The sequence below is a fragment of the Alternaria incomplexa genome, assembly GCF_024043165.1.
Source record: "Alternaria incomplexa strain BMP 0042 chromosome Unknown scaffold_6, whole genome shotgun sequence".
Classification (NCBI taxonomy): domain Eukaryota; kingdom Fungi; phylum Ascomycota; class Dothideomycetes; order Pleosporales; family Pleosporaceae; genus Alternaria; species Alternaria incomplexa.
Genome location: NW_026249855.1, coordinates 14492 through 38080, shown reverse-complemented (window position 1 = coordinate 38080; position 23589 = coordinate 14492). Strand labels below are relative to the sequence as shown.

Here is a 23589-nt window from a genome sequence, read left to right as displayed (position 1 = left end):
TTACTCAACACCTTTACTTACACTTACCGAACGTTACGTTTCCAACAACATTCCTCCAACCTCGAAATGGCACCCGAACAAAAGCCAAAAGGATACCGATGGGACATTATCACAGCGGAAGAACTGCAATACGCTCCACCCTACTTCCAAGACGTCCCCGAAACCACCACCGAGGTAGAGTGCAAGCTCAGCGGCACATGGCCCAAATGGCTCCATGGCTCCTTCCTCCGGTACGGGACCCTACACTATCCATCCCATCCATCTCACCGCAACTCCCAATTAACACCAACAACCACAGAGTCGGCGTAGGCCGTTTCACAGTCCCCACCTCGGAAGACGACTCCACACCCCGAGTCATAATCCAGCACCTCTTCGACGGCCTGGCCCTACTCCACAAATTCCGCATGACGGACGGTCGCGTGTACTACATGAGCCGGTACACTTCCAACGGGATCACGAATCAAGCAAAGAAAGACGGCTACGTCAAGAACTCGTGGGTGGGACCGAATCCCAATACGCCTCTTTTCGAAGCCCAGGATCCGTGTTCGAAATTACTTGGGGCGCGTGTAAGTCTGATCGTTTTATATTCTATGTCATGCGGATCTATGAGAAGTGATGGGAAGGCTAATGAAGAGTGGATGTAGCAAACGGTTTTCCTGCCCCATGAATCCATCGAACCAGACGCTCTTAATGTTCATGTCCAGCCGAGACGCGGTATGCATTTACCGGAGGATAAGAATCCGAATTCGAGGGGTGTCAAAGCGGAGGATCCAGCGACACAGGAGGTAAGACAACCCCCATCTCCATTCCATGCCAAAAGAAACCCACGAAGCTCACAAAAAGACATAGATCCTCGTTCACACCGACTGGAACTGCATGCAAATCTGCGATGCAAAGACGCTCGAGCCAAAGCGCTTACTCTCCCATGCGGTCATCGATCCCGAGCTCGCTGGAACAGGGTGCTGCGCCCATCCCGTTCATGATCGCAAGCGAGGAACGACGTACAATTACTTGATCGATGCGGCGGGGGTCATGTATATTTTCGCGCTGGATGTGGTGGCGAATCCGGCGCGTCTGTTGTGGAAGTCGCCGCTGCCGTGTAAGCCGTGCTACACGCATGCTCTTGCTATGACGGACAAATATGTTGTGTTTGTCAGGAACGTAAGTAGTAGTTCCGAAGGGGTGGATAGGCGGTATGTGGATCGAAACTAACATGCCGATAGCCTGTTATATTGGATCTTAGTGATCCGAGCAAGACCCTCGTCGAGGCCATGGTATGCGAGCACGAATCGCCTGTGTACTTCTACGTTCTAGACAAGGCCGACGGCAAGGTGTACGTCTCTCCTATTCCTTTGTCTCCAAATTCCCCCAAACTAACACCTCCCAGCATCGCATCCTACCAAGTCCCAAACTTCTACTTCTTCCACACAGCCAACGCCTACGACTACGTCGATCCCAAAACTGGCCACACCAACGTCCATGTCGACATCGCGAGCTACAAGGCCGAACACTACCCTTACCACGAGTACGCGATTTCGAACGTCATCAACCCGCTCAAACCCTACCAAGTCGGCCGTCTCGTCCGCTACGAACTCCCCGCCGTGAACACGCGCGACCCCGCCGTCGTCGCCCGCGGCACCGTCAAAGCCGCTATCCCAAACATGATGGCCGAACTGCCACGCATCTCCAAAGCCGCATCCATGGACCCAAACTACCGCTTCGTCTACGGCGTATCCGGAAACGGCATTGCCGCGCCGGGCACAGATGTTCCTATCGGGCGTCTCGGTAACGGCGTCGACATGCCTCACGCGTCTTTCTATGGCCACCTCTTCAAGTCTGATTGGCGGACTGGCACGTTTAAAGCGTGGGTGCCGCAGAATGGCGAGAGTTGTCCTACGGAGCCGATTTTCATTCAGAGGCCTGGTGCGGTGGATGAGGATGACGGCATTGTGATTACGATTACGATTAATAAGGAGGGGACGAATAGTATTCTTGTGGGGCTTGATGGAAAGACTTTCGAGGAGGTGGCGAGGGCGGATATGCCGCAGGTTTATGCGCTCGGGCCGCATGGGTCGTTTGTTGAGGGCGATTTTGGGGTGGTGAGTCGTATGGGGCGGGAGGTTGAATGAGTTTCCTTGGGTAGAGCGTATGGGTTTGCAACATTGCTGTCCATTATCCTGGAGAGGTCCTGATCTGGTATGAAGTGCAGAATGTCAATACGATATTCGAAGATGTAGAGGCTCGTCAGTTTAGTTTACGATCTTCCTCATTCGGAATGAGGCTTTTGCTTCCTTCCTCTGGCTGAAGTCGCGCGGGTAATGACACAATGATCGGAGATCATGAATACGTTGCCGTGTATGTTGTAGCTGGAGTGCAGGGCTTGCCTTTTGATCCTCGTAAGTCTAGAAGCAGCTCGGAGCCAATCACCTGGAATGTACATCGTCTCTCATATTGTTGTCTTGATTGCGACAATCGGAGCTGGTAGCGGTACATCCATGGCCTAGCTTGGGTTGATCCCTGAACCAAAGCATCGCTATCACATAGCTAACCGGGTCTCCATGCTTGCGATAGCCGTTCAACAAACTGGTAGCCTACCGTACTCGAAGCAAATACCCCGCATTTGCGCACGATCCTATAAACGTAAGGGGTCGCTTTGTTCAACCCTTGCATGCTCCCACATTGCTCTCAATCTTCGGTATCTCATCGTGCAAAAACCTTTCAGACTTTCGCATCTAGCTTTGACACGTCCTACGCGTCTACAACATGTCCGTCGTTGTCACTCAGGCCTCCCATTCCGGCTGCATGGACGATGAGCTGGCTGCTCTGGCGCTGCAGCTCGAGGAGCTTGGTGTCTACTCCGATTCTGGCAAAGGGAAGCATCCCATGGACCAACCTCCCGATATCGACCTTGCCTATCGCCAATTCCAGGAAGAGCTTCAAGCTTACACGAACTTTCTTGCCGACCAAAAGCTTGCTCAGAGCATTGGCGCTGCTGTCCACTCTGACAGCATTGCCATTGGAGACCTTACCCACCAAGATGTTCAAGCCCATGAAGACCGCCGTTTTGCGCTGGAGTTGAGCAGCAACGACCCTGAGATTGAGGCCCCGCCTCCAGTTGTGCACGGCGATCTTCAAGGTGAGGTCTACGACTGGATGTCTACCGTATCCGGAAATATCGCTGCTACCTCAGTCGTCGAGTTCTCCGATGATGAGACAGAGGCCGGACCGTCTATGTCCTACTTGGAGCGCCAGGCCGATATCATCAGAAAATTATCGACGGAGTTCAAGTGCTGCACTTGTCTGGACCGCTTCCCCCGCGCCTCCATGGTCAAAGCAAAATGTGGCGATCGCTACTGTGTTGGTTGCGTGAAGGAACTCTTCATGCGGTCAACAAAAGATGAGGTTCTGTATCCTCCTAGGTGTTGCAAGCAACCTATTCCGCTTGACCTGGTCGCCAGGCACATGGCTCCGGACGAACTGACTATCTTTGAGCTGGCGGTCGTGGAATACGCCACGCTCAATAAGACGTACTGCAGCAACCACGACTGTAACACCTTTATTGTTCCCGACAGTGTTGAGCCTGGTACAAACCGCGCAGTGTGTCCCAAATGTGATACGGACACCTGTTCTCTCTGCAACAAAGCCTTCCATGGGGAGACTGACTGCCCTGACGACCCGGCGCTTCGACAAACTCGGGAGTTGGCACGCCAGATGGGATGGCAGACCTGTTATTCCTGTGCCCGAGTGGTGCAGCTGCGAAGCGGTTGTAACCATATGACGTGAGTCGTTGTCGCTTCTTAGGTGTAAGCTATACTAACTCGTCGAAGATGCCAGTGTAGTTCTGAGTTCTGCTACGAGTGTGGCACACGCTGGAAAGAATGCCGTTGCCGTACGGCAGATCCCAATCGCATCGTAGAGCGTGCAGAAGAGATCGTGGACCGAGACGCTGGACCGAACATACTTCCTGATGAGTGGCGTCTGCGTGTTGACAGGGTAGCTGCCGAGTTGCAGGATAATCATGAATGCGAGCATTCGCGACGCTTCCAGCGCGTTTTTGATGGCGCGCCGAGGAGAGGCTTCAGATGCGAGATGTGCGATGCACGCCACCACAAGTACATCTTGCAGTGCCGCTACTGCTATGTCAACGTCTGCGAAGACTGCCGTCGCAACCGTATCTGAGGACGACCTTGAGTCGCTGTAACAACTCTCATCAATCGCTACATCTCTGTTATTGGGAACGTTTCCACTCCTTTGATGTCCATCACCAAACGGACTTCCACTCATTAGATTAAAGTAATTCAATCAGGATCTTATCTGCCAATTAGCCTCGTGTTCCGCAAGGTTTTCTTTGTTCTCGTATCCGCCAGGGAGCAAGCGAGCACTCATATCCGGGTAATTCGACGGTACCGTATAAGTCGAAGGCATGACTCTCTCTGTCAGGACATGCAATAGACAACACATTAGAAATCTCTTCCAATCAATCCCTTCTCTTTCCGCAAGCGATGTTGCTACGTGCAGTCTTCAACCTCGTAGTGTTCGGCGCATGCGTTGCTGGCCTTCATATACGCAACGAGATCCGACAAACCGACTGCGACGAGCTCGGAAACTATCCTCCGTACACCGGACCGTGCGAAGTCGAAAGTAAGCGCATATATGAGTCTCCGGCTCTCCCACGTTGAAGGTGCGCGACGCGCTGACTGCAAGCTAGACTGCGGCGCAGGGCGACTCAACTGCTTGAAGCAGGTACCGCCATACACCAAATGCGTTGGTTATCCGACTGTTGGTGAGTATGCGTTTTTACGACATATGTTTTAGTAGTTGACGAAGAAGTAGGCTGTCCTTTCATAGGATGCGCGTGTACAAGGTAGGAAGGCTGGGGATGACATCACCAACAACGGGGTTAGGCTGGAAATGGCTTAGTGCCAATGTTCGTTCTTTCGTCCATCCTTCGCAGGGGCGCGTCTTCTCTCTGTCTTTCGCGCACAACCCTGAGGGGTCTCTGCCAAAACGCGGGACCTGACTCGCACATATAGAAGACCGCCATCCAGAAACTTGGTTCTTATCGATGCCCAGGCGAATATATTGCTTACACGATCTGAAAATGCGCGGCCAATCATTGAGCGAGCGCAAGCTGAACCCTCTTCCCCGCTGGTTGCCATTGTTCTCAGACTGCTGCCTGAATGAAACATAACAACATCGCATAATCTCGTCCTCCTTCTCAGTACTTCACCTATTCACGGGCCAGAAACATCATACCCATACAAACAGTCTACCAACGAGCTAGCCCGTTCGCTTGCGCTATCGAGTCCAACATGGCAACGAAAACCCCGTTTGTCCGCACGTATAATGCATCAGCCGATTTCAAAGACGGACTCCACGTGGTATGCGTCACAGCGTCGATTCATTCGTCACCGTCATCCTGACGAAAGCCACAGTTCCTGGAAACCATCGACCCAGGTCTTGACTGGGAGCCAGCGCGCACCATAGGCTTACGTCTCTGGTACAAAGCCTACGTTGATCTAACACCCGAAACATGCTACGTACTAGATGACGGTAACGGGCGTGTGGTGGGTTATTGTATCGGCGCCGCTGATACAACGTCTTTTGCGCAGCGCTGGCGCGACGTGTTCACTCCGACTATCGATCCGACACTTGTGCCACATCCGGATGTTCAGACTGGTGATTCGCGGATGGAAAGAGAAGACGCTAGGCACTTTCGAAAGGCTGTGTATGAAGCGGATTGTAGTATGCTGCTGCCTTGGCCGCAGGTGTTAGAGCAATATCCGGCGCATTTGCATATCGATATTCTGCCGGAGTATCAGAGGAAGGGGTGGGGTTCAGTGCTGATGCAGGTTTTCTTGGGTGCTGTCAAAAGTGTGGGTGCGAAGGGAGCTCATCTTGATATGGTGCAGTCGAATACGAGCGCAAGAGCTTTCTACGAGAAAGTGGGATTCCAGGTTTGTCCGCATGTACTAGATGATGGAGCGAGTGGCCAACCTGGTGTTAACGGCATCGTGGTCACATTGGTCATCAGTCTATGAGCACTCCAAGTACCGTCAACGTTGTTACTTATCCTATTGTTCTTCGCATCAGGTTGAACTTCGTCGCATGAAAGATCTATGGGCTGTCTTACAGCTGTTTACAACGTGGCCGTAAAGTCACCGTCGTGTCGAACTGACCCTACCTCGCGTAGTCTTTCTTGCGCCTATTACTCGCACTAACCCTTCCAGCATGTTAGGAAATGTCAACGCAACACTTACACAATGTTACTACTTAACTTCTCCGGAAGTGTTACGGAGACAATAGTCATCTCTGACGAAGAGCTTCCTCCACGCTGGAAGTTGAGTCAGTACGATCCAGCGCAGTCATGCAGGCGAAAGATGCTCAGATGCTAACATACCTGCTGTTGTCAGCCAATGTGACAGACTTTTGCGATCCAGATATATAAACCCCTCCTCCATTCCTTACATGCGGAATCAAAAGGCAGAGATCGCCCGCAATGCCTCACGCAACCCAACATCCAGCTCTTGCGCCCGCCACACCTCCCACGAAAACATTGGCTGCGCCGAATGGTAAAGTCCAATCTGACAGCTTCATGAGCGTTCACGAAAGAAAAGACCTGCAGCAGGCACATGCACTGAACCCGCTCGACCCATTTGAAGTTGACGGCACACCTGTGAACGAGTGCTCGACTGCAGCACCATCCGAACATGACCTCGAAGAGCTAAGATCAACTCTCATTGAAGCCAGGAAAACCATGTATGCTGCTATGAAGAGATACAGCGACCTACACTGGATCGGCGAGCTTCTTTACGAGCTCCCAAGTTCACCTCAGGTCTATGCCGTCTCGGAAGCACCGGTCGAGGGATCAGATCACCCGGCACAGGAGACTCTAGCGAAAGCGCCACGTCCGCCTCCTCCCAAACCAGAGCCTCTCTCGCGCGATGGCTTCATCAAGCTCCTGGAGGATGAAGGCCTAACCTGGCTTCTCGAGCAGTTAGACACACTACCCGTTCTGGATGACTATGCAGTTGTAGCTACTGACGACCCCAAAAAGAAGCGCTGCAGGGTTGGTAAGCCCATAGGTAAGATTCTGAGAAAGGATCAAACTGATGATCTTAAGAGGAGGCTGTGCTGTTTACATGCGACTGAAGGTGGCTTTGATAACCAGATGAAAATCAAGAAGGGGAAGAAACCATGGAAGTGTTGGCCAATCAATGCTGATGAGCCTGTGTTGGGGGATGACGAGGATGAGGATGAGGTTGGTGAGTAGGGTGTATTGGCTCCACGGTATCTAGTAGCAACACATATCAGAGCCCATGCCAGCACGTGTGTGCTTTTGCGCAATGATCGTCTGATGTCCGCATGTTGTTCTGCTGCTCAAATTCACTGTCGTCTAACATCTCGTGTACTTTCCAAGACCAGTAGATACCAACTTCAACCAAACACAAAACATTATCGACCGATTTGAATTCAAAACCAATACTATACCTAGTGAGCCAGGTCTACATCCCAGCCAACACCCAAACCCCAACTCCCAACGCCCGCGACCCACTACAACCAAACCACACTCACTTCCCCAACCCCTTCTTCACCGACCCAACCAAACCCTCCACAATATTCCTACCCGTAGTAAACAGCGTCTCATACCACTCCATCTCCGCAGCATCCCTCGGCGAGCGCGGTCCATCCTCAAAGACATCGTCGTGAATCTGAGCGACCAGCTCACCCCGCTTATCTACAGCTGTCGTGGCATCGCCGTGGAATGAGATCGTCGTGCGTCTAGGTCTAGCGCCGGTGGTATGCGATTTTGAGGGCAAGGAAAAACGTGAGAACCATTTCTTGGAAGTAGTCTCGGTGTTGGCTACACTGTCGTGTCGAGGTTTCTCTTGGGCATGCTTGAGGTTGGGGTCGGTGAATGCGTGACCTTTTCCGTAGTTGTTACGCCTGCTTGGCTGACCATGTTTTCGTGCGGGCATCTCGGTGGTTCGTTTAGTCGTTTGTGGTATCGTCCAAATTATGTAGCCGATGTTTTGCGATATCAGTGCGTCGACTGGTCTTATTGTAACAAGCTAATATAAAAGTGAAGAAGAGGATCTGAATGACTTCTTATACAACGAGCAAAACCTCGATCTAGACATTTCGAGGAAGACAATAACTATGAAACGGATCAAAAATACCAGAGATCTGTCTCACACCTAAACCCACGGCTCACGGTTTCGCCAAAGCGAACACCAGCGCTGTATTCAACTACATCTTGATCCGAGTCTGCGCTCTTCGTAGACTTGGTCTAGGCTGCTAGTCGGAGCGCCCGCTCATCTAGCCAACCCCTTCGGCCCCGCCCACTCCCCCTTGACATGATACCTCCCATACACCCACGGAAAAAAGTCCTTCTTGAGCCAATAAAACGCCTTCCTCGGAACCCCCTGATCAACCCCCAACAACGCATTGAACGTCTCCTTCGGCACACCCCCATACTTAAATTCCGCAAGTAGCACCTCTTTCCTTCCCGTCAACAACGGACAAGACGTGTACCCATCATACGCTGCCGTCAACTCCTTGCCTTCCATCGCAGACAGTACGTTAGACACTAGAACCGGTGCTTCGGCCGTGATAGCTGCGACGGTCTTGGAGGTGGGCAGAGAGGAAGCGTCGCCGATGGACCAGATGTTGGGGTACGAAGTGTGTTGTGTGGTGGTGTCTGAGACGGAGACGTAGCCTGCTTCGTTGGCTAGGGGGCTGGATTTGATGAAGCCCCAGGGTACGTTTTTAGGCGCGACGTGCAGGAAGTCAAAGTGTTTTTTCACTGGGGTGGGGGAGGAGGGGGTTGTGAAGGTTGCGGTGTTGCCGGAGATGGAGGTCAGGTCGTGCTGGAAGAGGCCTTCTACGCCGCGTTCTACGCGGAGTTTTTCGAGGGTTGCTGCGCTGTATAAAGGTCAGTATATGACGCTTGGTTGTTTCTGGATGGAGAACTTACTACTTCGGCACTCCAAACATAGTCGGCAGCCCCGTCGCAAACGCGACATTGATATCCTTGGGGTACAGTCTGCGAAAATGGAAACAAGAAGTCAGCGTACCTCCCACTTGCAGTTCGCACGCTCGATTTCTTACCCAGCGTCCTTCCAATAATCCAAAGCCAACCACATAATCTTCTGCGGCGCCCCCGCACACTTAACCACACCCGCCGGCTGCGTAAACACCGCATCCCCCTTCCTAAACCTCTTCACATTCTCAAACGCCTTATCACAATACCTATAATCATAAATCGTGCTAACCATAGCATCTTTCTCCTCTAGCGCCTCCTTCAGCCCCCCAACACTCCCATAATCAAGCGTAATACCAGGCACAACAACCAACTGCTCATAACCAATCTTCTCCCCGTTGCTCGTCAGGACGTAATTTTGGTCCGGCGCAAAACTTCCTACAGCGCTGTTGTAGAATTTGAAGCGTGGGTCCATGAGGTCTTTCAAGGGGCGGCGCAGGTCTTCTTTTTTCTTTAGACCGCCGCCTACGAGCGTCCAGCCGGGTTGGTAGTGGTGCCATTGCGCGGGGTCGATGATGGCGATGTCGTCTTGGGAGAAGTTTCCTTTGCGCAGGAGTTGGTGGGAGAGGGATATGCCGGCTGAGCCGCCGCCGATTACGACGATTTTGTGGTTGCGGGTTGCTGTTTGCAATGGTGATACGGTTGCTAGACTACGGGTGGTGTGTTGGAAGTTTGATCGCGTGACCTTGGTCGCCAGTTGCGATGCACGTTTGAGGGTTAGTGCGGACATGGTGGCTGGGTTTGGCGACTGTCCGCAAGGGCTAGGAAGGTAAAAAGGAAAAGTGGAATGTAAAGACAGACAAGAAGGCTTACACAAGGAGGTATGCGGTGCCTCCGGTCTCCGACTAAACATTTCATGCCATGTGGGTCAGCGGCTAGCATCTCAGGGACAACCAATGAATGAGGTGGAGATGGGGACTAGCGTGATCACGACATCGTCGGAAGAGTAAGCCAGCAGTCACATCCAAACATCAACATCACAATCACGTCGAGACACAACGTGTAACTATACACAACATAACATTAACTCATTTTAATCATGAAAACTATATAACAGACATCCTATCCCAGCGACTTTTTACAAGCGCGACAATCCAGCAATCTCCCTTGGGGCGTGGTAGTTGGGGACCTTCATGTCGAGGGCGCTGCCGCTGTAGCCCAAGTCCTCACCCGTAAGCACGGCGCACTTCTCGCCAATGAGGAGCGCAGTCGAGTACGTGTTGCAACCGACGTTGTCGGGGCAGATGGACAAGTCGGCGACCTTGAGGCCCTTGACGCCGTGGACGTTGAGGCGCTCGTCGAGCACACCGTGCTTGACGATGGAGTTGCCGTTCCTGGGTGCCATAGAGCAGGTACCGAGCGAGTGCCAGGTGGTCTCAACGTGGCCTGTAGTTTATTAGTGAGATGTTCGACGAATCATGAGTAGGGGGATACATACGCTTGGTCCAGTCCTCAATGTGCTTGATGTCCTCGGTGGAGTACTGCAAGTCCTCCTGAATGTCCTGGCAGCTCGAGCTCAAGAAGTTGGGCTTGGCTGCACGACCCTTCTCGATGGGCATAGTCCAAGATCCGTGCTGGATACCGGCCGTGATGTTGCCAGGGAGCGCGTAGGCGTTGGTGGTTTGGAGATCCATATCCTTGGCACGGGCTGGGCTGTCGTAGGCGTAGAAGGGGTGCATAGCCTGCACCTCACCAGCGTAGGCGTCCATACGGCGGGCAGTCTCACGGGACTTGATGTAACCCCAGACCATAGGAGCCATGTCGCGCTTGTCGTTCATGAAGCCAGCGTCGAAGTCGGGGGCCTCGTACGGGTTTGGTGACACAATGTGCGTGGAACCACGAGAGAAGGGGTACTCGAGGAAGTGGAACATGGTGAAGAACTTGCCCGGTGGCATGACCATGTGGTCACCGAACCAACCAGCAATGACGGAGTAATGCATGACGGGCTTGTCGGGCTTGTCCTTGAAGTACGAGTCCCAGCCGGAGCGGAACTCCTTGCATGGCCAGCTGTCCATCATGTTGAGTTCTTCCTCAGTCGGTCGGATCTTGACACCAGCCTCGATACCGTTGGTGGCGAGTGGGCCAGTGCCGTTGATGTTCCATTGCTGGAAGACCTGCTCCTGGACCTTGGGGTCGCCACGGACGAAGTCGTCGAAAGATTCGACGTGAGGCTTAGCGCGGTAGGTGGCGAAGGTCAAGTAATGATCCTGGAAGTTGAGACCAACACCAGGAAGATCGACAAGAGGCTTGACGCCAGCCTTGCGGAGCTTCTCTGGGTCACCGATACCAGAGCGCTGAAGGATGAGAGGAGAGCTCAGAGTACCACCGGAGACGATGATCTGCTTGCGAGCCTTGATGACCCTCGACATCTGCTGTTCGGGGTGGAGAGGCTTGGTCGGGACGACCTTGACGCCAACGGCGCGGTCTCCCTCAAGAATGACCTTCTCAACCTTGTTACTGGTGAGGAGGTGCAGGTTCTGGTGAACAGCGCGGGTGCTGTGGATGTAGCCGTGAGCAGAGTCAGATCGTCGTCCGGTGTCGCGGTTGATCCACTTGAGCCAGTGCTCGGCACCATGGCCAGTGGTCAAGTCCTGGAGATCGTCGGTGGTCGGGATGCCCTGAGATTCGGTGGCACGGAGGAAGTCCTCCTTGATCGGGTAGGTGTAGTTACCGAACGAGACCTTGATGGGTCCCTCAAAACCGTGGATGTCGCGGTTGTTGCAGGAACGTTGGTAGGTCTCGTGCTTCTTCATCAAGGGGATGAGTTCCTTGGTCGTCCAACCCTTGGCCTGGAAATCGTCGTAGTCGGAAGCGGAGGCACGAGTGTACATCTGATGAGGAGTCAATAACTGCTAATGATAAGGTGGATGGGAAGCTCTTACCATGAAGTTAATGGAAGATCCACCTCCGAGGATGTTGGCGACGGGCACAACAGCTCGGCGGCCATCGAGCCACTCCGAGGGACGAGAGTAGTAGAAAGTGGCAGTCTTGCTGTCCAACTTCATGTTCCTCGGGTAGATACCCGGACGGAAGACCCATGGGTTGTTCAGGTTGTTCTCTCCACCCTCAATCAAGAGGACCTGGAGGTTGTGGTCGAGATTGGCCAGACGTCCAGCAACCACACAACCACAAGAACCACCTCCACACACGATGATGTCGACCTCATCGGGAATCGTCATCTTGAAGGCTGTCGATGAGATAAAGATATAATTAGAAAGGTGTTATTGCTGTATCGTTGACCGCAGGAGACAAGTCAACTGGGCATGATGCTCTTCTCAGTCGAAGGCACGACGTCTCTTTAAACTGTTCAGACCCCGCATCTCCAGGATCTTCGGCTTCAAGGAGGGTCCGTCATCTAGGCTGTGTCACTACGCGCTGCTCATCAGCCGTCAATTCCGATAGCAGCAAGATGCATGCACCGAAGAGGGGACATGTACCATTTGGCCAGCCTCCCCAGCCAAAGAGGCTTAGACGTTGGCTACGACCATCCATCATGGGACCGCAGGGGTCTCCGTCGAGGCCATTCGAAGGAGAGCGGCATGTTAAACTTGCGGATCCGCAAGGTAGGCTGCGTCTATGCCGGACTTCCACAGGGTAGGTGCGCAAGCAATGATTGGTCGGAATGCTCGCGCAAGGATACCAACCGTTCCGACGGTACTGGATAAAGACCGGACTGGGATAGACGCTGCAGATGTCGCATGTTTGCTAGTTGGGTGCGGAGAAGCCTCATATCCAGTAAGAAGGCATGCTCGGTTGCGTATACAGGCCCACTCTTGGGGGTAAGCATTGCGGACCCGAAGCTGAGAGGCCACTGTAGCGTCCCCAGGCGTCGAGCCCAGCGTATCACGTACGAACAGGAATGAACGAGGCGTTTGGGTGAGCCACCATCGGGAAAGCGATAACCGAGATGTGAAAATCCGTTCATGATAGATGCGTAGAGAAGGAATTGGTCGAAGATCTTTGCGCACGATTTCACAATGGCACAACAGATTCAAGCACTCTCTGCTATACTTGCCAGAGCTCCAAGTAGCTCTAGGATGATGGTCCTGGAAGCTCATGCAGCTGCGGCAAGTGGGATTAGCTCGCGCCTTGCTGCGGGGGTCTTGCGGCGCTGACGTCCTGGCCACAGGATACCCGTGCATCTCTCGTGGAAGAATGCGGATGTGGGGTGCAGTAGTCGCTGTGCCTCACACGCTCGGCGCACTCCCGAGGTCCCAACTTGGATGGAGGTATCGAAGGCATTGAAGGTTATCCGCGGCATTGAGGCATCGATGACATACCGAGAGTCAGTAAAGACAAGATATCCATCACTATCCCTCGAACTCCACGTCGCCCCCACCCAGTGCCACGATGTTGCAGTAGTCGATGTGCCTCACGTTGGGAGGAGGTGTACCCTTGGCATCGAAGCTAGTGTCAGTAAGTGCGGGGTTAGCTCCGCTTCGAACCACGGAAGAACGGTAAGCCAGTCGTTGTAAACGGTGTCTTGCGGGAAAGGAATGGCTTCCTGCTGTAACATGTAACACACCCTGTCCGTCGAAAATAGTCTATATCGAGCTTGCTGCTAGATGCTGTGAGCCGCAAACCCAAAAGACGTCTCCTAATTTCACGATGTTACTTTATTCCCGAGGTACAGTTCGTGTCCACTAAACTGTAAAACCTCAGCGATCGCAACTCTGTTCGGATAATTTGAAGCGAGATGAACGTGTTTCTATCGAATCATACTCAGCAGTAGCTTCATTGAGAATGCGTTGAAGTTTGGCGGTCTTGGAGCCGTCCAGATCGGCAGACTACCGCGAAGTTCCTTTTTTGAGGCTGCACGAGGCTGCGCGACACGCGCCACTATGTGACTGACTCGTCATGAGTGCATGGGCTGGAGCTTACGTGGAGATGGTTATGCAGACGCTGACCGGAAAGTTTCCGTTTCCTTGAAAGCGCTATTCTGTATGTCAAGGAGGAGGCTGGGGCACGCGTTGCATCCGCGTTGTACTTGGCATCGGCCGTCCAGGCCGCCAGTCAGCGCGAACTGCGCCCTGGTCCTGAACGGTCCTTCTTCGAGCCTACTCCATCTCCGGATGTGCCGCGATCCACCTAGCGACTCTGTGTTGAATATCGATGTAGCTTCGCGATATCAAATTATTGCTATACCTAGCAACACCACCGGCTATTGTGCTGGAGCTACTGTATATCCAGATGCGGATCCGATGGGAGCACACCGCTTGGAACTGAGATTGAATCTGAATCTGTAGAAGGTCCGAAAGTCTAGGGATACATGATGCATCTACTCCTCATGACACCCATCGTGATCTGGGTATCGTTTTTCCAATATTCCAAGATGTCTTGTAACGCCGAAATGCAATTTTGTAAGAGCGGAGAATGGAAACCAAAGACGCCGTGCATGCCGAACAAACGCTAATAAGCAAAGCAATGGAGGTCTTCAGATGATCTCGTGTCGCTCCCAGCCTGTCGGCTTCATGTGGGCAAGGTCCTTGGTCGGATGAGGCTCCTCTGGGTTCCGGTATTCGCTCACGTATGGGTTAGGGTCTTCCTTCTGGTCGAGGTTACCGAACGTGTGATTAACCTCTCGGTGCTTGGATTCGTCTGCGCGGACTAGGATTGGGTTAGTGGGCTGTGCTGCATGGAAGGATCAGGGGTATACGCACTGTAGAGGAGCAGATCTCGCATTGTGCGGTGGCCTTCAGGCATCTGCCAGTAGTCTACCGCGATCTCGGGTGCCTCCATCTTCGCCCACTTGGGCAGGCGGCCTGCATCAAGATCCTCGATCTGGCGTGTGTATGTGATGACGGCTTCCTCTTCGAGATATCCTACGAATCGATGGACGGTACGAGGGCTGAGGAGGTAGGCGAAGAACAAGGCATTGCACCACACGCCTTGGGCGCCAAGTACCATCAGACGCATGAAGCGTCCTGGCTTTTGCATCTTGAGGAAGACAAGTAGGTGCATTCGTTCGTTGTAGCTTTCTTCGAGTAGCGATTCAATCCTGGCGAATGATGTCTTAGCAACGCGTTCGTATTCCAATAAGCGAGTCTGCATACCATCCATTGTCGCGCTTCATCCGTCTCATGGAGTGCAAGTGGCGAAGCATACCAGCGACCATGCCGGGTACACCAGCGACACTCTCTAAGAAGACATTGCGAATGAGATACTTTTCTTCATTCATTGCAAAAGCTTTCCGCTTTGCCAGTGGGTCTTTGGCATCCACATCCACAGCCTTCTGATGCTTGTATCCAGTTGCTTTGTCAAGACCCCAGCGTAGGATCTTTACGGCGATGAGGGCGACCTTGTCGGACATGGTCTTCGCTTCTCGGTGCGCGATCGTGACTTGGTTCATCTGCTCTTCGGTGTATACTGATAGGTATTAGCTAGTTGTCAAGGCGTTGTGTACTTGGAGGGTACGTACCTGGATGGGGCCATGCTGCATGCGTCTTGCGGACCTTCTCTGTTGGATGCTTCTCAAAGAACTCTACAATCTTGGCTCCGCCATTTGGTGAAGAGCTGAAGTGCCTCTGACCAACTGGTGATTGGAAGTGCTGTACCGCAACGAATGTAGGCCGGAATCCAGCATTGTAGCTCTGGAAGGACTTGATAAGCTGAGCCGTAGCCCGCTTCGAGGTGGTTGGTCCCCGTGTTGCTGCTCTGGTGGAGATCATCTGCGGTTTAGGGTATACTTGTATATGTTGATTAAGCGTATGTAGGGTAAGGGGCGATGTCAACTGCAATGGTAAGTGCTGATGGTTAGCTAGAAGCACGACTGAGGCACACGTTGGTCTCTTATATCTGACACCTAAAAAGAATCTATCAAGCAGTACTCGTGCCTGCCTGGCGCGTTCAGTCATCATTAGGGTGAAGCAGGAATGGGCATGGGATGCCGCCGCTACACCGCGCCATACCCGTCCTGCGGCGACTCGGCGAGCGAATAGGGTGCATTCCAGAGGCCGCAAGTGTCAGCAGTCGTCAATTACGGGCGTATCGGTCGCGTGCAAAGACGAGTTTGAGGTGGCTGAGAGGAGTGGTGATTCAGCTGACGGAAGGAACCGGGATCGCCCTGCCAAGACATTGGCCATGCCCCTGTCCAACAGCTCAAAGGGGGACTTTGGCGACGAAAAAAAACATGCGAAAGTATGTGCGATTCATCAAAGGTACCTTTGGTGGGTTTTTGGAACCGTGTACGATGAACGGACGATGTTGTTGCGTTGGATGCGTGGTCGCTGCTTCCGGAAGAAGCTCGTCGGGGTCTCGCTGACTGAGATCGGGGTCTCGTCGTTTGCCGTAGACCCGCTGATAGGGCTGACGCCACGGCGCAACATCGAAATATCGCTGTACCATGATAGTAATCTTTCGTCTGTGGCTTTGATGACCTGGCTCTTGGGTTCATGGTCAATATTAAGCGGTAGAATGCTTTGTAGCTGCTACCCCAAGACGCGGTGCTATGCCTAGGTGGTGTTGGCAGCTTCAGCATATCGATCTTTGACTCAGATCAATCACACCTGTGGACGTGCGAGCTGTCTAGGCTTCATCGACACACTAGCGACGGGCTCTTGCTTCACCTAGAGAGAAAACTTCTAGCATCGTGCCGATGACCAATGGACAAAGGGCGAAGACTGCCGTCGAGTCGGCAAGAATGTGCGCACGGCAAGTCACGAGCAAGATGCTTTTTGAGCAAGTATATTATCGGTGCGCGATGCATGTTGCTGCACCACAGCTCAATCATGGTAATTAGGTATCCAGCGTGCTCGAGACATGACCCGTGGTTGGAACTGCCCGATATCGCACGTAAATTGATGCATGCTATTACACTATTCTTTTCATGCCATTCATGGGCTACGATAGCGCAGGACATACATGATTGGCAGATGTTGGTTCATAGCGATGCCGGCAGGTGTGTTGAGTCTTCCAAGGTTGTGTTTGGGGAGCCGAGTACCAACTACTTGACGTTGAAACCGCCTTCACCGTCCTTGGTCGAGATGTCCGAATGGTCAACCTTTGAGACTGATGCAGCCGACGGTCCCTTGTTCAGGTGTTGAACAAACTCTTTGATCTTGTCCTCGCTGCCCTGAGCCTCGCCCTGGACCTGCCTGGTGTGAGTGGTGGTCGACGCAAGTATGAGTCAAATACGCACACTCCCATCGGATGCATTGGTCACGAAACCCGTTACACCGAGACTTTTCGCTTGCTTTTGCGTGAAGGATCGGAAGTTGACGCCCTGCACCTCGCCCTCAACTTTGTACTGGATCTGAGTGGCTACATCAGCTTTGCCACTAGTGACGTGGGCAGACAACGCACTCGCTTGCTTGACATTCTGGCTGTAGTTGCAAAGAAGCGTCTCATGTGAGTGGGGTTGTTGCGAGAGGGGTGTCTGTTAGATCAAATTCATGCAAATGTCTGCTTGTAATATAGGGCATATGCTCCATGCAGGCGTGCGACGTCATCGTTATTGCGAAAGGTACACGCTACTTCGGGAAGGAACCCTTGAGCTTTCACCTGGATTGCGGGGCCAGAAGCAACCTTAGGCGGGCGGGAGGCATCTGGCGCCGCAAAGGAGAATTTGCTTTTGACACCTGTTCAGATCAAAGGATAATCGCAATGACATGCGTTCGCGGCTATACGGAGATTGCATCGGTGAGGACGCTCAGGGCGATGTGGTGCCGCTAGTCACGCGTTGTTTTCGGATACAATCTCGCGTCGCTCCCCGTTACTGAAACCTCTAATCAAACGCCCCCTATCGCAACCCCGACTCACATAGCAACAACCGCACATTGCCCAGGAGGCTCCGCAAACAAGAGCAGTGCTAGATAACCCGCCACCGCTCCGTAAATGCCTAGGATTCGAAAACACCGAATCTCTCTGCTGATAAGGAGTCTTACGACTGCGACGGCCCTGCACCTGCCACCCCTGTCAACCACCATGGACACGCCCAACTCCCCACCCGCACGTTCAACCTCGCCCGACCCGTGGGCAACCCCATCGCTGGCCATCGGCGCAATTCCCCCACTCGACCGCTCTGTTTCCACCGCGTCGTCTGTCTCGTCGGCGCGCTCAGTGAGCTCGCGCCTCTCCGATGGCGGCAGGCGACGTGGTTACATGCGCCCCGAGGGCACCGAATTCTCCAAGTCGGCGAAGAACAGAGAGAGTGTCATGAACCTGGGCACCATCGCACATCTTCAGTACTACTTCGCGCGGACGGGCCTACTCGACACCGCGACGGGACGCGTGGCCAAAGGCCGCAAGCCCGGATCGCGAACAGCGAGCGGCAACGAACCAATGTCGCCCGGCCTTGATGCCGACTTCTCGACGATGTCGCTGGCGTCACCAGACGGGATGAATGACCCAGTGGGCTTCGTTGAGTCACCGCTTGACGAGACGGCGTCCATGCAATGGGAGGACCCCGAGCCCATGATGCTTCCGCCTACCGTCAGCACCTACAAGAACAACCCCGTCTACGTCCCGCCGCCGCCTGATATGACTGTCCTGCGTCGCGAATTACGCGAATCGCTGGCCGAGTCTATGAAGCATCTACACGAACTCGAGAAGGGCTTCTCTGATGTTCAGCCAGACGGAAAGACCGCGAAGAACGGTGGCGAGGAAGCCTCAGGATGGCACGAAGTACAAGGCATAAATCTCCTGGACGTCACCACCCTCGCGATCCGCGCCGCGAAGAACTACTACACTGCACACGAAGAACCACAACGACTTTACGCCATCAAGTCGGAACGGACGATCCGAAAAGAACTATACGATACACTTGAGGTACTGAAACGTCTTGCCATTCGCAACTTCGGAAACGGCGTGCAGCCGTATGAAGTCACCCAACTTAAGCAGTGGGTCGACGACATCGGCGCCCTGCTCGATACCGAGGAGGAGAAGGAGCGCTTGGAACTCGCAGAAAGAGAAAGCTGGTCGTGGCGCGAGGGTGACTGGACGGGCAAAGAACGCGAGAGGGAGCTGCTCTTCCTCAAGTCGTTTGACAGCAATCCAGAGCCCCTGCCTGAGTGGACCAGCGCTGCCGACTCCGAACTCCCGACACCCTTCCTGGCCGCGCTACAGAACGGACTGCGCCTCGTACATCTCCACAACACTCTCGTCCGAAAGTCAAAACGACACTTTGAAGAGATCAAGACGTACCACACCGACACAGCCAAGCCATACCGCTGCGCTGACAACCTGCGCTACTGGGTCAAAGCCGCCGAGCTGCGCTGGGACATCAAACTCGACGTTAATGTCATGGACGTGGTTCACGGCGAAGACGCAGAAGCGTGGAAGAAGTTCGATGCTGCCATCCTGCAATGGTGCCAGGGCGTGCGTGAGGAAATCACGTCGGAATGGCAAAAGCAGAAGAACCAAACGAGAACCCCTACACTACAGATCGACCCGAATTACGAGGCGCTGTGAAGTGGCCTTATGGCAAAGTATTCATGGATCTCACCCTTCTTTCATTTCTTGTCCATGTTTCCCACTTAACCCTTTATCTAATTTGCACGAAGCTCATGTCCACCCAAATCTCAACTCCACACCATAGAGAATTTCCTCAAAGAGTATTCCCTGGTTGGAAGCAGGGCTCTTTTACCATTCCGCTCAGAGCGTGCCGATAGGAGGCGGCTTGAGATAGATACCCCCTTTGCACCTGCGGCTTGCAGATCTATAGTGTTATATACAGTCAAGTCGGAATGTAAATAATGTGTACCAATGTATAATAGGTCCTCAATCGGAAATCCCATTCAATCAAAGTCCGTCCAGCTCAAAGGAACGGGGACGGATCCACCACGATACGGGGTAGAGAGCACATGACCATGCATAGCACGTAGTGAACGTGTATAACACAAACGATAAGATCGACGACCGAGGCGTCTAGAAAGGGTGGCACAGACCGAGGCGTTGCACCTTGAGTGCCAATGAGTGGAATGAGTGGGAATGAAAGCACTGATAGCAGGGGGGAGCTGGCTGCTGGCGGAAATTGGGCACAGCGGCGCCCGGTGAGACACAAGCGGGACGTTTTGTGAACGGGTGTCTCTAGACCTATGGAACGTCTCCTCCAAAGACACACAATGGACACACACCACTCGCGCAAGCACTGTAAACCTCTTCATTGTTGTTGCGCCACACCGACATTGTTGTCAAACAGAAGCAACGCGTGCAGGTACTAAGCTAACGCGAGTTCGGCGCCAACCCAAAGAACGTCGATTCATCTCCCGATTGATCTTTTGATCCGTGCATAGCGATACCAGTCCTGCGCAGCCTCCTCTTTTGTCTGAACGCGACCTGGAGGCATCCTCGAGGTCCACACAGACATGCTCAATGAGCGACACGGCCGCGCCGCCTTCAGTTCTCGACAGCAGCCCCGCCGCGACTGCCGTTGACTTGCCAGCGAAGACACCGCCGAACCCACCACCGACGACCACGACGTCGTCATCCTCGCCCAAACCCCTTCGGCACACGCCCGCCCACATTGAGAGCACCACCAAACTCGCGAGAAATGTCTCCCCGGGCCTGCTGGCACGCATGAAATTCCTCAACCAGATTGCCGACACCAACAACAAGAGCGCCGTCGACGTCGGCCGCATCGAGGAGGACCGCCTGCGCCGCCTGGACGAGTTCCGCAAAGCCCGCAGCCTCGAAGTCGAGCGCCGCGGCACTGCGTGGTCCGGAAAGGCTGGTCAGGCTCCCGCCGCTGGAGAGACGCCGCTCGTGCCCCAGTCGACGGGCGAGAGCGTGCCCACGCTGGTGATGGAGCCCGACTTTGACAGCGACCACAGCAGCGTCGTCAGCACCAGCGATAAAGTTCTCCCGTCTGAGTCAGAAGCCGAAATAGAGCTCGACCTGCAAAAGTACCGCCTGCCCGACGTCACCAAGTCGGAAAAAGCACTCAGCGGCACCATTACCGCTGCTGAACCCGAACCCGCGCCCGCACCACCCGCCGAACCAGCACCCACAGTCGCGCCTGCCAAACCAGAACCTGTCGCGCCTGCCGACCCTGAGCCCACCGCGCCTGCCGAACCAGAGCCCATGGCCGCACCTACTCCCCCGCCCAAAGACACGCCACCCCTACCCGCCCCCGTACCCGAAGAGGAGCCATCCGTTCTCGACGACAACAATGGCATCGACATCGCGTCCTACTTCCAGAAGCGCCACTACCCCCGCGCCAACTCCATCTACACCCTCTCCAAGGCCAGCTTCACCAACCAGATCCAGCAGCTGACTTCGATGAAGCTGCCGCCCACAACTATCGCCTCCGAAATCACCGCCCTCCCGACCTCCACCCAGGCCGGACGCGCACTCCACAAGGCAGCCAACGACATCCGCCTATGGATATCCAAGACGAAAGAGGTCCTCAGCGGCCTTGACGCCGACGATGACGTAGAGTGGGCCGCAGCTGCCGGAAGAGAAGGCCTGGAGGAGGTAGATGCCGCCATCGGCAAGTTCGAAGGGCTCGTCAACGTCTACATTAGCGCGATAGAGGACCTGCAGTCGCGTTCCGACATTGCGCTCCTGCCCACAAAAGACCAGACGACGCTTGTCAGCCAGATGGAGGACATCGTCATGAACTGGGGCGAGATCAAGCAGACGCTGAAGAACATCAAGAACCAGGTCGAAGTCGCCATGGAGTGGGAAGAGCTGTGGAACAACGTTCTGGGTGAAATCGGCGCCGAGGTCAGAAACCTCAGTCGTCTGATCTTTGAGATGGAGGAGCGCAGACACCGCGTCATCTCCGACTCAGTCGCCGAAGCTCCAGAGAAGTTTGACATTTCCGAGCTCGAAACTGTCGTTGAGGTAATCCCCCGAAAGCAGTCGATAATCAACAGCAAGCGGCTCAGTATGCCGCCCAGCCTCTCCATCGTCTCGCCTACCTCGCCCATCCCGCAAATCGAACAAGAGAACTCGCGACTGCTAGCCCTCTTCGCCAAGCTGCAGCCACTGCGTGCTTCGCTCGACTTCCTTCCTATGCGACTCAGCGCCTTCCAGATGCGCGCGAGCACCATCTTTCCTTCCGCATGTGACGAACTGGTACGGAGGAAGGAATCGCTAGAAGAAGAAGAAGCTAAGCTTGAAGCCGATGCTGATGCGCTGAGGCAAGAGCTGGGCGAGGACAAATGGGTGCACAGCTTCCGTCAAGCTCACAGCAAGGCTGTTGCCATGTACGACTCGTGCATGAAGAGCATCGAAAGACTGCATCAGGCCATCGACGACAGCGACGAGGAGAAGCTGGCTACGCGCATCGCCACCTACAAAGACAAGCGAGATCACTATCCTCCATCCATGAGGCGCGTGCTCGAGCTGATCGACATTGAGATGAAGCACAGGTCCACAGTCAATGGTGAGATCCTGCGTATCCAAAAAGACGTCCGCGCAAAGGTGGAGGACTTGGAAGACGTGACTGGAAACACGGACATCATCTTGAACGACTTCACTACATCGCGAAAGCTTCGCGACTCAGTCTCCACCGTACTGACAGAGGGCTCCTTACCACAGTCAAGCCTTGACACCCCAGGTACATCCCCTGCTTCGAGTGTCGTCATGAGCCGTAAGAGTAGTGGACAGCGGCCTTCCATTACTCCGGTAAGCAAGAAGCCTCGTCAGTCCAGTGTTGCGAGCTTGAAATCGTCGGCCCCTCCCAACCGCCGATACTCCAGCATACCACTGGGTGCTGAGAGTGTCGCTTCTCGCAAATCTACACTCGAGCGTTCCGCACGTTTGGACTTTACACCTTCCCGCGCTATGGCTGGCACTGCAGCTAGTCAAGCACGCGCAAAGACGCCGACCGATAGGCCTGGGCCCAAGCCTCGTTGGAACTCGGACACGCACATGCGCGATACTGTCGTCGGGCACAACTTTAAGCCATTGACTCTGACCACACCTTCGCCATTCCGGAAAGACGAATCACCCGATGGATCGCGACTGGGCTCAGCAAGCCGTTCGTCGATACCCCTCAGAAGCCCATTGAGTCGCTCCTCAGCTCTTTCGCCGACTGCATCCAGCCGTTCTCCATCAACTACTCCAGGGCAGCGCCCTGCTCGATTGATGCCAAGCCCAATGAACTCCTCTCCCGTTACTCCTGCAAAGGGCAAGCTGCCGATACGATCTACGCCCCTGTCTTCCTCCAGTACAAGTACGCCAGCGTCTAGTCGTCGTGTCTCGACAGTAGTAGAAAGCGGCAAGAGCCCTGCCAAGGAAGAAAGTCCAGCAGCCCGTCGCGCATCACGCCCTCCGAGTGCCGCGGCTAGTCGTCGCAGCAGTCTGTTACCAACGCCTAGACAGCGCACCTCGTCCACTTCCGAGGCCGCCAAGTCAACCCCTCCTGCTAAGTCAACTCCTCCTGGACGCTCCAGCAGCAGGCTCGATAGCTTGGCCGAAAGCCGCACTTCTAGCCGTGTTAGCGGTCGCCAATCGAGCGTAGGAGACAGACCGGTTTGGAGATAGGCACTTGCAAGACGGACATTTCACCTCGACGGACCGGCGCAGACCTGAACGATACCTTTTGTTTCCAAACGAACGATAGCAACATCACGCAATCAACGTTAGCGAAACCTACTTAT

General features: G+C 54.1%; 10 protein-coding genes across 10 annotated transcripts; 5 read left to right on the top strand and 5 right to left on the bottom strand.

Moving 5' to 3' along the window:
* Positions 1-66: 66 nt before the first annotated feature.
* J4E90_004590 (uncharacterized protein) lies at positions 67-2129 on the top strand (the record flags this gene model as incomplete). Its single annotated transcript, XM_051434154.1, has 6 exons — positions 67-230; positions 299-566; positions 645-785; positions 850-1161; positions 1224-1333; positions 1388-2129. 6 exons carry the CDS (start codon positions 67-69, stop codon positions 2127-2129), a joined length of 1737 nt encoding a protein of 578 aa, XP_051291410.1.
* A 634-nt stretch (positions 2130-2763) lies between these two features.
* Positions 2764-3783, top strand: J4E90_004589 (uncharacterized protein; the record flags this gene model as incomplete). Its single annotated transcript, XM_051434153.1, is given in 2 exon segments — positions 2764-2769; positions 2785-3783. The coding sequence occupies 2 exon segments, from the start codon at positions 2764-2766 to the stop codon at positions 3781-3783; spliced, it is 1005 nt and encodes a 334-aa protein (XP_051291409.1).
* A 2716-nt stretch (positions 3784-6499) lies between these two features.
* On the top strand, positions 6500-7273 carry J4E90_004588 (uncharacterized protein; the record flags this gene model as incomplete). Its single annotated transcript, XM_051434152.1, has 1 exon — positions 6500-7273. One exon carries the CDS (start codon positions 6500-6502, stop codon positions 7271-7273), a length of 774 nt encoding a protein of 257 aa, XP_051291408.1.
* A 298-nt stretch (positions 7274-7571) lies between these two features.
* Positions 7572-7979, bottom strand: J4E90_004587 (uncharacterized protein; the record flags this gene model as incomplete). The annotated part of the gene is made up of 2 exons (XM_051434151.1): positions 7572-7738; positions 7829-7979. 2 exons carry the CDS (start codon positions 7977-7979, stop codon positions 7572-7574), a joined length of 318 nt encoding a protein of 105 aa, XP_051291407.1.
* A 336-nt stretch (positions 7980-8315) lies between these two features.
* Positions 8316-9773, bottom strand: J4E90_004586 (uncharacterized protein; the record flags this gene model as incomplete). Its single annotated transcript, XM_051434150.1, has 3 exons — positions 8316-8925; positions 8978-9046; positions 9112-9773. 3 exons carry the CDS (start codon positions 9771-9773, stop codon positions 8316-8318), a joined length of 1341 nt encoding a protein of 446 aa, XP_051291406.1.
* A 348-nt stretch (positions 9774-10121) lies between these two features.
* On the bottom strand, positions 10122-12222 carry AOX1_2 (Alternative oxidase, mitochondrial precursor; the record flags this gene model as incomplete). The annotated part of the gene is made up of 3 exons (XM_051434149.1): positions 10122-10429; positions 10482-11874; positions 11926-12222. 3 exons carry the CDS (start codon positions 12220-12222, stop codon positions 10122-10124), a joined length of 1998 nt encoding a protein of 665 aa, XP_051291405.1.
* A 2255-nt stretch (positions 12223-14477) lies between these two features.
* AOX1_1 (Alternative oxidase, mitochondrial precursor) lies at positions 14478-15711 on the bottom strand (the record flags this gene model as incomplete). The annotated part of the gene is made up of 4 exons (XM_051434148.1): positions 14478-14650; positions 14704-15041; positions 15097-15409; positions 15462-15711. 4 exons carry the CDS (start codon positions 15709-15711, stop codon positions 14478-14480), a joined length of 1074 nt encoding a protein of 357 aa, XP_051291404.1.
* Positions 15712-16985: 1274 nt separating this feature from the next.
* Positions 16986-17359, bottom strand: J4E90_004583 (uncharacterized protein; the record flags this gene model as incomplete). The annotated part of the gene is made up of 3 exons (XM_051434147.1): positions 16986-17132; positions 17181-17294; positions 17345-17359. 3 exons carry the CDS (start codon positions 17357-17359, stop codon positions 16986-16988), a joined length of 276 nt encoding a protein of 91 aa, XP_051291403.1.
* Positions 17360-17965: 606 nt separating this feature from the next.
* J4E90_004582 (uncharacterized protein) lies at positions 17966-19450 on the top strand (the record flags this gene model as incomplete). The annotated part of the gene is made up of 1 exon (XM_051434146.1): positions 17966-19450. The coding sequence occupies one exon, from the start codon at positions 17966-17968 to the stop codon at positions 19448-19450; it is 1485 nt and encodes a 494-aa protein (XP_051291402.1).
* A 903-nt stretch (positions 19451-20353) lies between these two features.
* On the top strand, positions 20354-23473 carry J4E90_004581 (uncharacterized protein; the record flags this gene model as incomplete). Its single annotated transcript, XM_051434145.1, has 1 exon — positions 20354-23473. The coding sequence occupies one exon, from the start codon at positions 20354-20356 to the stop codon at positions 23471-23473; it is 3120 nt and encodes a 1039-aa protein (XP_051291401.1).
* Positions 23474-23589: the final 116 nt, after the last annotated feature.